This window comes from Zingiber officinale, chromosome 3A (genome assembly GCF_018446385.1).
Source record: "Zingiber officinale cultivar Zhangliang chromosome 3A, Zo_v1.1, whole genome shotgun sequence".
In the NCBI taxonomy this organism is placed as follows: Eukaryota; Viridiplantae; Streptophyta; class Magnoliopsida; order Zingiberales; family Zingiberaceae; genus Zingiber; species Zingiber officinale.
In genome coordinates this window covers 156127416-156143248 of record NC_055990.1, presented here as the reverse complement: position 1 = coordinate 156143248, position 15833 = coordinate 156127416, and the positions used below count along the sequence as shown (strand labels likewise).

Below are 15833 nucleotides of genomic sequence, written 5' to 3'. Positions count from 1 at the left end.
AAAAACTAGACATGATGTCATGGCATATGATGGGCAAACAATCATGACAAAATTTAGCATTAATAAAATATACCTAGATTAACTATCTAAGTATCCTTAAAGTCTTAGCTAAACTTACAACTTAAACCTAGACTGCCCTAAAGTGCTACAAGAGAATGCCAAAGCCTAAATTTGGCATTTCTAATTTCCTTGATTTAATGTATGCCAATTGAAAATAAACATGTCCTCAAATGTTGGCATATTCCATTTTTCCACAAGAGTAGCACTTTTAAATTAAGGCTTAGTTTGCCTTTAAATTCCTAAGAACATACCAAAATCCCAACTTGGTAGTTCTTGTGTTTTCTCAAATTTGTGCCACTTTAAAATAAAATCAATACTTCTCCAATTTGGCACATTTTACTCTTTCAAGGAGTAAATAATAATTCCATTTCATTTTCAAAGGTTAACTAAAACCTTGAAAATGCTCCTTGAGTGTCAAATTCCTCAAAGTTGGGTTAACTACCCTTCTAATCGGAGTTGACACTCTCTAACCCATCTATGGGGTAGAGAAGATGCTCCTAGGAACCCAACACCTATTGGTGCTCCTTGGATGCTCTAGGTACTCACTAGGGATAACTTCCCTAGATACCTTCCTAGTGACCTTGTTGGGCTTCTTAGAAGCCTTGGTCACACTTTCTAGGTCAACTCTAGGGATAACCTCCCTTGTGACCTTGTTTGTGACTTTCTTAGACTTCTTAGAAGTCTTAGTCACATTTGTTGCAAAAATACTCTTAGGGATGACTTCCCTAGTATCCTTGACTTGACCTCTAGACTTAGGGTTCGTTCCATAACTATATGGAACTCTATGGTAAGAGGGCACATCCTTCTTAGCCTTTGGTTTGTATCCCAAACCTCTATGGCCATTGGATGTCTTTTGTACCCCTAAACCTAGGTTATGCTCATTTTGCCCTAATAGGATATTCTCCATCCTTTTTAGGGTCTTTTCCATTTTATCAAGTCTTGACCTCAAGACTTGATTTTCTATCACTAAGTCCTTAGTTTTAGATTTTTCATTTGATTCATGAGCATATTTGTTTTTGGGCTTGTATCTAAAATCTGTAGAGTTATTGCCCAAGTGTCTATCTACCTTCCTAACCTTAGGTTGGGTAGTTTTGGCATGTAGGGCCACATGTTTTTCCTTAAGGCCCTCATGCTTCCTATTCTTATGGTAAATCGCATTAAAATGATAAAAATTTGACCTAGCATGCTTTTTACCATTTTGCAAGGGAATAGGCTCAATGAGAGTTACCTTCCTTTTTACCTTGGAGGCTCCCCCTTGACTAGTGCCTCCTTGAGCCTTGACCATCTTCTTCCCCTTGGGGCATTGACTTCGGTAATGCCCTTTTTGTTGACACAAGAAGCACACAATGTGCTCCTTGCTCTTCTTTGTCCCGGGGGTGGTCTCCTTGAGCTTCTCCTTGCCCTTTTGTGCCACTTGGCCCTTCTTCTTGGCCAATTTAGGGCATTTGCTCTTGTAGTGCCCACTTTCCCTACACTCAAAACATATTATATGATTTTTATTTTTAATTGAAACATTTATACCTTCTTGTATAGGGATGGCACTTGCTCCTCCATTTGATATTTCTTGAATTTCGGAGGTGGCACAATCTTCTTCTTCTTCACTTGACCCGGATGTAGAAGCTTCTCCTTCTTCTTGATCCGGCGTCACCAAGAATTGCTCCCCCTCAATCCTAGAGGTGGAGGCTTCATCATTTTGAACGTGAAACAAGGAGTATGCTCCCTCCTCGTTCCCTTCGGTGCATTCCCTTGAGGATGAAGCTTCTTGGATTTCCTCTTCTTCGGAGGTTGAGCATCTCTCAACCTCGGAGTCCTCCTCTTGGTCTTGATCCAATGAGTCGCCCTCTTTGGATTCTCCTTGATTTGATACAGTGGAGGGGATCTCATGAATTCTTGCCAATTTGCTCCAAAGCTCCTTGGCATCTTCAAACTCTCCAATTTGTTCCAAGATGTTGCTTGGCAATAAATTGACCAAAAGCTTGGTCACTTTGTCATTGGCCTCACATCTTTGGATTTGGTCTTTGCTCCACTTGCTCCTTTTGAGTACTTTGCCCTTGGAATTTGTGGGAGCTTCAAAACCTTCCATGAGAGCAAACCATTGCTCTATCTCCATCATAAGAAAATTTTCGATTCTTGATTTCCAAGAATCGAAACTCGTAGAAGTGTATGGTGGAGCCACCCTTGTGTCAAATCCAAGCCCATCTTGGAATTGCATTTTGAAGTTGAGCTTGATAAAGTCTTGAACTTGAAGAATTTGCTCCAACTTCTTCACCCTCTAGCTTTTCTTGTTATGCTTGACCCTTCCGGCGATGATTCCGGTGAAGAGCGGCCTTGCTCTGATACCACTTGTTAGAACCAAAAGTAGCTAGAGGGGGGGGGGTGAATAGCTCGTCGCGTGCGCTCGTCGCTCGGCGTTGCTTGTTCCTTCAAAGATGTGCAGCGGAAAATACAGAAACAAATACAACAACGCTAACACGGTTGGTTTACTTGGTATCCACCTCACAAGAGGTGACTAGTCCAAGGATCCACACCACGCACGCACCCTCCACTAAATAAAACTCTCCTTTATGGTAACTACCAAGGGCGGAGAAGCCCTACAAGACTCAATACAAGAAGAGAGGGAAAGGATACAAGAAATACAAGCTTACAAGCTTACAATGAGTACAAAACCCTAACCCTAGCTTCTCTTCTTGGCTTTGATCCGCCTCTTGACTTGGAGAGCTTCCAAGATCCTTCAAGAACTGACGATCTGAGCTTTGTGAGCGCTGTGGAGGAGTTGGCGAGAGCTCTGGAGTGAATCGGAGAAGCGATTTCCGCAGCCATCGAACGCCTGCAGCTATAAACGACGCCAACGGTCGGATCCCGATCGATTCGAATGTTCCCAATCGATCGGGGAGGCTTTGGATCGATCCATGGATCGATCCAGGCGCCTCCAAAAGCGCTGGATCGATCCACGGATCGATCCGGCGCTTATCGCGCGAGCAGCTGGTCAATCGATCCAGCGATCGATTGGGACCTCTGAATCGATCCACGGATCGATCCGGAGGCTCTCTGTTCGCAGTCGGATCGATCCAGCGATCGATCCAGACTGGATCGATCCATCGATCGATCCGACGTTGATTTTGTCCAAACCAAGTCCCAAACCTCCTAAACCAACATCCGGTCAACCTTGACCTGTTGGTATGTCATGCCTAGCATCTAGTCACTCCCTTGACCTGCTAGGACTCCCTTACCAAGTGTCCGGTCAATTCCTTTGACCCACTTGGACTTTTCTCTGTGCCAAGTATCCGGTCAATCCCTTTGACCTACTTGGACTTTTCTTTCATGCCAAGTATCCAGTCAATCCTTTGACCTACTTGGACTTCCCAGCACCAGATGTCCGATCGTCCTTGATCCATCTGAATTTTCCCTTGCCTGGCTTCACTCACCAGGACTTTCACCTAGCTTCACTCACTAGGGTTTTCCGTCTGCCTAGCTTCACTCACTAGGACTTTCACCTGGCTTCACTCACCAGGATTTTCCATCTGCCTAGCTTCACTCACTAGGACTTTCACCTGGCTTCACTCACCAGAATTTCCATCTGCCTAGCTTCACTCACTAGGACTTTCACCTAGCTTCACTCACTAGGGTTTTCCGTCTGCCTAGCTTCACTCACTAGGACTTTCACCTGGCTTCACTCACCAGGATTTCCATCTGCCTAGCTTCACTCACTAGGACTTTCACCTGGCTTCACTCACCAGGATTTCCATCTGCCTAGCTTCACTCACTAGGACTTCCATTTTGCCTAACATCCCAGTTAGGATTTCCCGGTCAAGTATCCGGTCAACCTTGACCTACTTGACTCTTCTTCAATCAATATCTTATTGTCAAACATCTAAACCCAAACCAAGACTCAGCTTGGTTACCCAGGTCAACCTTGACCTGAGGGATATTGCACCAACAATATATGGACGGGTTGGCCACTCGGCAAGGCAATAGAATGGGGATACTTTTGATATCGCCATGAGAGGATCAGATGCGGCTGTCTGTTCAGTTGGACTACCGAGCTACAAACAACAAGGTAGAGTATGAAGCACTGATCGTCGGCCTGCAAGCAACAAGATATATGGGAGCCACTCGAGTCCTTATCCACTTGGATTTCCAATTGGAGACCCAACAACTCTAAGGTACGTACTTTCGAAATAAATAATGTTCGGCTGAAATTCTACACTGAGGCTTTTGAGAAGTTAAAAACAGAATTCCGGCTAAAACATATGACTTGATTTCATGTCATTTCGAGCTCTTTAGGTCCATCAGCTTGTTTTAGCCCAATGTCGGTTAAAATAAGTTGATGGACATAGAGAGCTAGGAATGACATGAAACTAGATTCTTTATGTTCATCTTCTCCTGATTATATTCATGCCTTTAAACATCATTCAGATACACCATATTGAGAGCAATAATTTTTTAAATACGAAGCAACCATTGATAGACCTAAAGAGCTCAGAATGACATGAAACCAGACCTTAAGTGTTCATTTAGTTCTACTAATTTATTTATATTTTTAAATATCATTTTCGTGAGGCAACAATTGTTTGAACACGAATGTGTCTGAAAATTTAATTCATATTTAAAAAATTATTACTCTCAATATAACATATGAAAATAATGTTTGAGGGTATGAATATAATTAGGAGAACTAGACGAATACATAAAATTTAGTTTTATGTCATTCTGAGCTCTCTAGGTCCATCAATCGATTTTGGTCGAAATCGATTGATTGAGTTAGAGAGCTCAGAATGACATGAAATTTTGAACTATATGTTTGTCTATATCTCTCAATTATATTCATGTTTTAAATATCATTTCCATTTGTCATATTAAGAGTAATATATTTTTTTAGTGCGAATTAGATTTTTTAATCAATTATTACAATGTATCAATCGATTCAGGATATTACTGTGCTGATACTATGTCTGAATTGATTGCTACATTTTGAGCAACAATAGAATTAGATACCTAATTTAATAATTTTAAAACTTGGGTACGTAATTTAGTTATCCCCTAGCATTGAAAAAAAAAGTAATTATGAAATGTTTAAATTATTTATTATCATTTTCCGCGATATTTGATAGGGGTATAAATGAATCAAGCCGCTCGTGAACTATTCGAAATTCGATTTGATAAAAGCTCATTTGAGCTCGTTTAATGAAGCTCATTAAGATAAACAAACCAAGTTCAAACTTTGTAATGCTCGGTTCGTTAGCTCGTGAACACATTCGTTAAGCTCATGAATCAACTTTTAAATAAAATAATAATAATTTTGATATTAAATTTATAGATTTTATAATCTACTTATGAAAAATATAAATAAATATATTAAATTTATTTATTAGAATAAAATTATAAATTTTAATAAGAATATTATAATTTTCTCTAAATATATAATTTAGTTTTTAATAAATATTTAAATTTATAATTTATATTTATTAAACTCGTTTAGGCTCAATAAAAGTTCGAATGAACTTGTGAGTCATGAATACATTTATTAAATAAAACTCGAGCTCGACTCGATTATAAACGAGTCAAGTTCAAATATTCAAGAATGTAGCCCGGCTCAGCTCGATTACATCATAATATTTACTCCCAAATTAGGTTATTCAGAAAAGCAAAAGTAGGAAAAATGAGAAAAGAAAACTCCAAGAAGTGAGCGAAGGTTGCAGTAGACGAGAGAACAAAAAGCACTATTTTGCTCGATCTGTCCCAGCTCAACGTGAAGTACAGTGGAGTAGTCGAAGAAGAGGAAGAGATAGGAACTTGAGGGAGAGGAGTAAAGGTTAAAGCTTTCTGCTTCTGCCCGAATCAAGCCGGCTCCCGCTGCTCCAAGGTCGGCACCAACCTCCCGTTCTCTTTCTGCTTCGCCGTCGACCTTTCCGTTATGATTGGCATCTCTTCTCCGTCGCTCTCTGTTTTATTGATCCGTCTTGCTTGGATTCGTCGCGGGTCTGGTGCGATCCGCTTTGCTAAATTGCGAGTTCCTAGATCGCAGATCGGAGAGAGGATTGAGCAACGGAAACATTGAAAGTTAGATGTTTCCATATGGTTCTGTATTCTAATTATTTCCCTTTGTTTTGGGTTGTCGTTAGAAATCTGTTTTCAAGATTGCATCTTTGGCGCGGAGGCTTACTTTTCCAGTTTTCCTGAGGGTATTGGTCGTGGAAAATGACATTTGTGCTTTCTTTGCTGTCTCTGAATAGTTTGGAATTATGTGAAGCTCTGGTTGCAAGTAAGAGAAGGTTCAAATCCTAGTCCTTATTCAAATCTAGATAGATTTAAGAGCTGTCGACGAGGGTTTGATCTACTCGACTTGGTTCTTATTCTAAGGAACCTTTTGAAGATGCCGCAGCCTCCAATGCTGCAGCCGCAGATACCGCTGATGGCAGCACCAGTGCCGAGGCATTCGAGTAATCTTGGTGACCTGAAATCGCAGATATTCAAGCGGCTTGGTCAGGAGCAGGCGCAACAGTACTTCAGCTATTTGAATCATTTTCTGTTACAAAAGCTGAGCAAGCGAGAGTTTAACAAGCTTTGCATTTTGACACTTGGCCATGAGAATATACCTTTGCACAATCAGTTAATTCGTTTGATCTTTCACAATGCCTGTCATGCCAAAGAACGTAGTTATGATAAGTTCCCACAAATTTTGTTAATGAAGAAATCATCTCAAGTAGATGATATACTTGCTTTTTCACAAGATCCAAATGCAAAGCAGCAAACTGCGTTTGATTGTGATATGTTGCAGAAACTGCCCCACAAGATCAGTCATGGAACCGAAAATTATTGGATCAAAGATCACTCCAGTAACCTTGGACAAAATGGGATGGTGGAAATCTCGGATGTCGCGGTTTTCAGTGAGAATGGCGATTCAAAAGGATCAATGCAGAAGCAATATTGTGGGGCTTATGAGCTTCCACCAAAGAGAGCAAGAATCCAACAAACATCTCTAAGGAAACAGGTTTCCTTAGACAGGAAGTTTATTGCTGGAGTAGTTCCCTTGGTACATAAACATGGCAAGAACTACAGAATTGATATGGATTTTTTTAAGGCGCCAATTCAAGCTCCACTTGGAATTCATTTATGTTCAGAAAGGATTGGTGGGGCTAAAAGGTCACGGTTTTCATCAGGTAGTGGTACATGTAATAGCTTTTGTAGTAGTTATGATTATAGTGCACTGTATCCAACTGAGGCATTGAAGAAGAGAATTGAGAAAATAACTCAGGCACAGGGCTTGGAACGAGTCACACTGGACTGTGCCAACTTGTTGAATATGGCATTGGATGCATATTTGAAGCGGCTGATTAGGTCATGCGTTGAGCTAGTAGGAGAAAGAAATAGTCATTTACCTGTAAAGCAGCAAATTCACAATCTGCCTCCTCATTCAATGTCTTATTCTAGTGGTCGGGTAGGAAATAACACCCAAGTACAAGGTAGCATTGGGGCTTCAGAAGGCAAACATGTGTTGAATATGCTGGACTTTAAGGTAGTGATGGAGCTAAACCCACAACTACTTGGGGAGGATTGGCCCTTGCTCCTTGAGAAATTTTGTCTTCATTAATTTGAGTAGAAGGAATGCATATATATTCTGTGTTCTGCCAAAGTATTTACTTCTGGTTGTGCTCAACTGCTAGGACAGTCTATCCGGGACTGTAATTTTCCAATTCAAGCTACTCAGTTAAAATCTATGCCTTGTAGCTAGGCTTCATGGGGATCTGACAAGAAGAATTCTGCAAGATCCTTCTATGGAGAACTTGAAATAATAACACATTCTTTATGCAGCCTGTTCCAAGGGATGGATCTCTGATTGGCTTATTTTTTTAGTTCATCATCCTTGATGTCATAACCTTTTGACAGTAGCACAAACAAGGTATCCAGTTCATATAATAAACATCATTGAAAACTCTGAAGAGGGTTCTGCTGTAACATCTTTTTTTTCTGAATTTTATACAATCATTTTTTGTAAGCTTACTAGCTCAAAAATATTTTATTATCAAATTGGTTATTATTATTTTTTTTTTCAAATTTTGAATTATCATTTGATTGATTCTGGATTTATCACTCTAGTCCTGAGTTTGATGGTTAATTCCCATGTTCATGTGCATTTCTTATGGTAGTTATTTATTGTAGTTATGTGAGCATAATCACCATTTGCTAATAGAACTTTTCTTGATTACTTCAAATTTTCATTACTTATGTTCTTGTTGCTTCAATATAAGTTGCTGTCACTGAATTAAGTTGCAACTGTGGTTTGAGTAACTGTTTCATATCTTGCTAATACAAAGAAAAAGTTTATTCAGCTGGTCATATCACTCCTGGAAAAGCAAATAATTTTGCTGCAGCACCAGTAAATTGATGTTTCCAAGGGAAGTCCTTTTAATAAGCTCCCATCAGCTACAATTTTCTTTCTGATACATGCTATATGACACTTTCTTATGCTACCAAATTGATGTTTCCAAGGGAAGTCCTTTTAATAAGCTCCCATCAGCTACAATTTTCTTTCTGATACATGCTATATGACACTTTCTTATGCTACCAAATAGTATCATAGATTTTACTAGCTAAGTTCTCGATTTCTCATTACAGTAGGAACCGATCCAGAGTCAACTTCAACAACATCTGACCTCTTGCAATTTGATTCTCTATGTGCTGCAAGGTTCTCTTTGTCTATCCAACAAGCTTAGATAGCTTATTTAGGTTAAGTCAGGCACTCTACTTTTGTTTGTATGGAAACCTTTAGTGTTTTAATATATAGCAATTTAGTAATTCAGGTTTCATGTTTGAACACAATGCAAATCTTAAAAGAGTGTCAATCTTCTTTCTGTTCACCTCCACTTCGCAATAGCTGACTTACCTAGAGCAATGATCTCTTCGATAAATCTTAACTAACTAAATAGATTAAGCTTCTTTTGCATGCTATGTAAAATCTTGTCTTTATCCATTCACCCAAGTTTTGCTGTGGTTTGTTAGCATATGCATTATCACTGGAGAATGCCATCAGTTTACAAATTAAGAGGTGTGACTCAGAAATTCTTCCAACTTTATATTGGTTGATTTCTACAAACCATCTCTTGAATCTCAAAGTATACAGCTTGGAGTCTATCCTTCTCAGTTCTTACTCCCTTTAGGCTTTAACATGTCTACTTTCGATACTCGTTCTTCCTTCTAATCCTTCTTTTTGTTGCTGCTAAGCTCCCCAGTTAGGTTTTATATACTTGTACACTATATAGTTACTACTTATAAGATCTAAAAATTTCATTAAAAAAAAGGAAACTGGAAAGCTGACCCATACAAAAGAACCAACTAAAAAATTTTGGGTTTTAAGATTTTTGATATAATTAGGTCTGATTCAAGTTCAGGGATCTTTGAATACCCATATGAAATCAGTTGTTGGATATTCTTAAAACCTGACTCGAGTCGTCATGCCCTCCCTTACACTTAGAGATAATGTATCTCATGGTTTTCACTGCAAAGAAATGTCTAAAATTAATACCTTCACCTGATTATTTGCGTACTGTTTTCAGATACAGTTGCCATTGCCCTCTAATATGAATGCTAGGAAGATGAAGCACAAAGGTTGTGACAAATGTGAGTCTTTTATCCTTCTGACATGCACGGTCAAATTAGGATAATGGCAATCTTTCTGTTGGTCCAGATGTGAAATCAGAAGAAAAGGGGAATGAACCAGTTGGGTGATAGGAAAGGGGATTCCACGGTGTAGAATTGTGTGCATCTTGGAAAGATCCTTATTTCATTTAGGCAGAGTTAAAAGTGGTTAATAATATTGGGATTGATCTGGCAACAGAATCTTTTGGACATTGTTTTTGGTTGTTGTTTCGATTGTGATGAGTTACCTATCCAATATGCTTTTCCACCATGGATAGCTACTCTGAAAGTGCAAACAAGTTTTTTTCATTCACCATGTCCATTAACATTGTTTCTCAATTTTAGGTGCTATTACACAGTTTTGTAGCTTAAACAGCATAATTGGTCTTCTTACAACTACGCAGGATTTCCAGATTTATGTATAGCATTGTTTGATTGATTCTTTTTTATGCTAACTGTTCTATATACTTATGCTGACATCATAAAATTCCACTTCTATATTTTCTGAAAAGCTTATTTTCCATTCGATGTAAAATATCTGCTTCGATCTAACATGTTTCTTCTATTAACATGTTAATTTTCTCTGAAATCATGTTTTGTTTCTTTAAGATTCATTTCTTGCAGTTTCATGGGACTAGTTAGAGTAAGTATCTGCAGCAGTGTTTAATTAGGTCATTTAGTTGCTAAATGTTTATGTACGACATCTGATAAAATACCATTTTATTCTGTTGGAAAAGCTGTTTCTATTCAATGCTCCATGTCTGCTTGTATTTAACATGTTGCAATTATGAACAAGTTTGTAAACTATTTATATGTTCTCTTTCCTCGAAACTTTTTTTTCCTTTTTCCTAGATTCATTTCTTGGCCTTTTTTTTGTGATAAAATGGTGTAACTGAAACATTATACCATGATAGATTATTTTTCTTGACCTGCTAATGCTTCCTGCATTCAAATAATCAGGAGGTATATGTATTTTCCTTGTTTTATTTCCCATTGAAGTTTGTCTTGAAAGTTAGGTCTTGACGGAGAATTTGCTCTCCATCAATCTGCAGTTTGGTGGATAACTCTTAATGCTCCAATGAGACTTTCTCATCAGAAAGGTAACAAATGTTTTCAAAGATCTATCTCTTGTTTTATACTTCATATTGAAGGTTAATAGCCTTCTTGCCCTTTTGTTTTTCAGCCTCCATTGGTGCATCCAGCTCTTTGATGTAACAACAAATACCACTCTTTGGCTTCCACCAGCCACTTAACCAACAATGAGCAGAAGGTAGGCCTGACCACCATCCGCCATTCAATATGGCAGCACATGAAGAGTAGTCAAAATGAACTAACCTACAAATGCAAATTTTGTCAAATTCATCAAGCATCGTACTTGAGGCAATTTCATCACCAGCTAGCGTCAACCCAGTGTATATTCACAACCTCTTAAGCAAATTACTTTTGTTTAATTTTGCTTCTTTAATTTAATTACTTGTTCACAAGAAAAACCTTTCATGTTATCTTAGCTCAAATAATCATATTAGCTCTCTTAGCTGCATCACAGTTGAACAATATCATTTTGTGCTCTATTTTTCAGTAAAAGTATTCTTATAATTTCTTTAATTTTTATTAATATTTCGTCTATATTAAATATCATGAGGAAATAATAATACCAATAAAATTAGAAGGTTGGTTAGCTTTAATTAGATGATATAATTAGTCACTATTCCAAAGGTTAGTAGCCGTCCGTAATTTACCTTCTCCGTGTTGGCCCTGGGATGGGTTGGCGGGGGCGTTGGGGGGCGAGCGTATTCGTCTTTTGCCACCAGAAGGTTTGTTAGAAAGAGTCTTCACAAGTTACACCACCACTGGTGTCAAAGCTAACAAGAACATCACGTACCCCTAATGCACATTTTGAATCACAATTGAGCAATAGTCTTAGAAAAACTTCATGTAAATTCTCTAGACATTATAACAAAATTACGGGGCCAATATTATAGAAGACTTAATAATTTTGAGGAGATCAGAAAGCATATTGTTGGACCCAAAGTTCCTAGATTTAATGGTAAACTAGATCCATAGTCTATCAAGTATACAGAAGACTCATTTGACTGTATGACATAGCTCAATTTGAGAAATTTATGCTTGTAGGAACAGTTTGAGAATTTTAACGAGGTCTGCAATACAACTTAGAAGCATGCATTAGCCTTAGATGAACCATATGGGTCGACATTATCCATAATACTAATTGTTTAGTAAGAAAATGGTCCAAAGTAGGAGAATGTGCAAATAAAAATAAATCAACTCATCAGAGAACCAGACCAAATGATAACATTTTATTTAATTTAAAATGAGCTACTTTGTCTGAGTGTTTTAGGCTTGGTAGAATTGTCTACTTTTTCAAAGAAAAACGCATATGAAAAGAAAAAAAAGATAAAATATGGCAGAGAGTTTGAGAAATGTGATATGGATATCAAAAAATTAGTTATTTTTACTAATAGTTGTATAATCTAATAATCAACAAGTTAAACTTGAAAGAACTTTTATGGTTAGATATATGTAATAATATCATCAGAAATTATAATAGCCTGAGATAGTGTGACACATGCTAACTATTTATTTCCTCGGCAAGTTGTGACTACTTGAAGCAGATGATAAGTCGGCTCCTGCTACTGGCGAAAGTATGGTTGTGGATGGTTTTCATGTTGTATCCCAACATCAGGAGATGCTGCCGCCATTTCTCGTAACTTGAAGGTATGATGTTTTCATAGCCGGAGACGAGCTGCTATTTCTTGAAACTTGCAGATATCTCTCGTTGCCGTTTTACATTCCATTCGGACAGTGTGGGCGGCTCATTCTGGCGTGACTTTGGGTATTCGAAATGTCACTCTTTAACATTTTCCTTTTTTACTTTATATTCTGTTACAGGTTTTCCAGTAGTCTATAATTTTAGAATTCAGTCGATTTTAGTGGGCATATTTGAATCTAAATAAATGACACACTTTACTTCATTTTGGCACTCATCGATCATCATAAAGTCCCACTGTTCATCACTTGATCCTCCCTATCAAAGTAACAGACATAGACTTAATTTGCAGGTCGTGGAGGACTGTTGCGTGATGTCTCCCCTGTCAAGGCGACCATCGCTACAGCACACAACAATGTAGAGAGCCGTAGAGGCAAGAACAGATAGAGGAGAGTGTTCAAAACGGCACGTTTGTGAAAGCGGTCTCCCCTTTCAAAATGATGTCAACTTTACTTTAGATAACAGTTTGTTGTCAGCAACATAAATGCTTATTATGTCTAAGTTATCGCACACCTTTTACACTCGTAATGTTTTGTAGCTTAACATTTATTGACTAAATCCCAATAGCTAATTTTTTGTTGGATTTTATTTTCTTTTGGAAATTCTAGATTTTTAACTCAGATATATATTTTTTCCCCCCTGTAAACTCACACAAAATCATGATTTTTTTTCAAGAAACAAAAGGAATTTAATTCAAACTCTAGAATTATTTGTGTTATTGTTGACATGGAAGAAGAGGCAACTTGAGATATCATGCATGGAAGACAAAAGGATTATATTGGATAATACATAATATATTATATTAGGCATCCTCCTAACGATGTTATTAATTAAACAAGTTTAAACTTTACTTTTAGCTAAAAGTCTTTCATATTTATATTTATATTTAGTCACTAACCATTACACTAAACAATTACTGATCATATATTTAACATTTATATATGTATAATAACTACATGACATATAATTATCCCTCTGGTAATAAATTAACACATAAGATTTAAAACGAGCATAACTAGGAATTGAAATCTAACCATTAGCGGGATAACTCAACTATTAGCGGGTAGTCTTCTTAGTTGTCCTGTGGTAAACGGACTAATTGAGATGTTAAAATGCCAACCAACATTACTGTACCATTGAAGCAATCGATCATCTCCATTAAAGCACTAGAACTAGCTAGACTACAAGAGTAGTTAATTCAGAGATCGATCGAGCACGTACAGCTAATGTACAAAATAACGTTTACTGGGAAAGTAATCGATAAGTAGCCCTGCAGGCTCTCATGCATCACGCACCTCGAAGACGTTCCTGCACTTGACGACAATGTCGTACATGTGGACGGAGGAGACGCGGGAGAAGTCCCTGGGGAGGGAGATGAGGTGGACGGAGGAGCGCCGGTGGTACTGGATGAGTTCGGGCGTGCTGGGGTAGTGCTCCCACCCGAGCTCCCTCAGATACCTCTCCAGCACCTCGTGCGACGAAATCACCTCCTCCGTCGGCAGGTGGACCAACACCTTCCGCCGCCGACTGCTGCCTCCTCCTCCTCCTCCTCCGCTGCTTCCCTCTCCACTGCCTCCGGGGTTCTCCAGCCGCACCACCCCGTTCTTGAACACCCACACTCCCGACATAACGACCGATGCAGATGATCACTCTACTACCGATCGATCGATCGATCGATCGCCGGAAAGCTCAGTGGGAGTGGTGGTACTGGATCAGGAGGCGTTTCCGTTTATTATATATACCGGTGGGCGTGCACGTGACTAAGGCAGTAATTAACTAGCGTGAGCAGGAAGCTTGGTGGCTAAGGTGGCCCCCAAGAGGATTCCGTGGCAGGTTCACATTTGTAGGGTGGGGCCCTGCAGTTGGAATGCGGACCTCTTGCTTCCATTCGCACAATTTGAATTAAATTATCGAGGGCTGATTTTGAGCCTGCAGAAGAAAATTTCTATTTTAGGAAGTTGAAGCTGGGAATATGAACCAAAGGTCTCAGTCGTATTTATCTTTTTCATGTTGGGCTTAAGATGGATTGACGAAAATATTAGGAACGAACGTATTTATCTTTTGTCATCGTGTGTGAAGACCAGGAGCCTCGTATTCAAACTGTCGCTGTTCCGGCGCACAGATTAAGGATTACGCTAGCTGCTCCCGAAGACGGCTGATGCGTGTCTAATTAACAATATTGACGGCGAAGATCGGGCGGGAAAGGACAACGTGCTTAGATAGAGGGAATCTGCAGGATCTATTGGTAAAATTTCCTCCAAGATTTTAGCAGGGAGGGAGGAGAGCGCTTCTAGATTGTTCCAGACTGCAGCAAGGCCGCCGCGCGAGTCCCTGAGAGATTAATCACTTTAACTAACTGCGTTTGAGGAATAATTCCCTAGAATCACTTAGTTAATATCTATGCGCTTTTATAAATTGGGCAAAGCTGATTGGATGAAAAGGCATTCTGAGAAATCTGCAAAAATATCTATGCGCTTTTATAAATTTAAAATAAGTAAAGTGCTGCCTTTAATTATTATTACCTTTGCAGAGGATATTAATTGTTTAATTTCCATATGCACTCGTATCAAAACTCATTATACCCGAAGTGGTCCGGGATCGTTTAGGGGCATCATTTTTCTTTATAATTAAAACTTAATCATATATCAGTAGACATGTGGATGTGGTGCAGCACCGTGTCTGGATAATCCAATTTAATTAACTAAGCTATATATCTCTGTCATCGGCCGTTGCTTGAGCATAATTTTTTTTAAAAGGAATTATCGGATATATACTTAATACCTTATCTCTTTCACTATTTCGTGTATCTTTTAATATTCTTTTTTTTCCTTTAAAAAATAAAAGTAAAAAAAAAAAAAAATCGGATTATAGATGACAATAACTAAAGCTGCGTTGACAATAACTAAATCTCGTGGAGTAGCGGCCGCTGCCGCCTCCACGCGTCGGGCACAAGCCTGGAACGCCCTGTTCACGTGGACCAGCCCCGTGCAGAGAGGGAGCTGTCACGTTTCCATCTCACTAGGCCACGTGAAAAGGCTCATGCATGTTCACTTATAGTGGTCCTCAAAAGTTGATTGATAATCTTTTTATACGGGGCCAGTTACACGTCTGTTTTCTGTAAAAGGAAATAAATCATGTTTGAGATCCCTCTAAAATTATTTGAAATGAAGGTAAATATAGCGGCACTTTATATAGAGTCAAATAACCTGTGATGTATTTTGCACATATTACATAACAACACGTGCGAATACTTGTTTCTACGGTCCTCCACGTGGCAAAAAGAGAGAGAGAGAGAGAGAGTAACGACGATATATGTCTTGACAGCTCCCTTCCATGCTAAACAACGCAG

The 15833-nt window shown here is 38.7% G+C and overlaps 2 protein-coding genes across 10 annotated transcripts; one reads left to right on the top strand and one right to left on the bottom strand.

Moving 5' to 3' along the window:
• Positions 1–5704: 5704 nt before the first annotated feature.
• Positions 5705–13072, top strand: LOC122052955. Of its 9 annotated transcripts, none has more exons than XM_042614728.1 (5): positions 5705–7960; positions 10749–10796; positions 10880–11108; positions 12311–12550; positions 12777–13072. In XM_042614728.1, exon 1 carries the CDS (start codon positions 6434–6436, stop codon positions 7649–7651), a length of 1218 nt encoding a protein of 405 aa, XP_042470662.1. In that variant the 5' UTR covers positions 5705–6433; the 3' UTR covers positions 7652–7960; positions 10749–10796; positions 10880–11108; positions 12311–12550; positions 12777–13072. The 9 variants fall into 9 exon arrangements, with proteins under 9 accessions (XP_042470662.1, XP_042470670.1, XP_042470665.1 ...); XM_042614736.1 differs by adding an exon at positions 9615–9678 and having other exon boundaries at positions 10880–12550; XM_042614731.1 differs by having other exon boundaries at positions 5705–5923; positions 6183–10796; positions 10880–12550.
• Positions 13073–13764: 692 nt separating this feature from the next.
• On the bottom strand, positions 13765–14112 carry LOC122052956 (flowering-promoting factor 1-like protein 3). The gene has a single exon (XM_042614737.1). The coding sequence runs from the start codon at positions 14110–14112 to the stop codon at positions 13765–13767; it is 348 nt and encodes a 115-aa protein (XP_042470671.1).
• Between the last annotated feature and the right edge of the window lie 1721 nt (positions 14113–15833).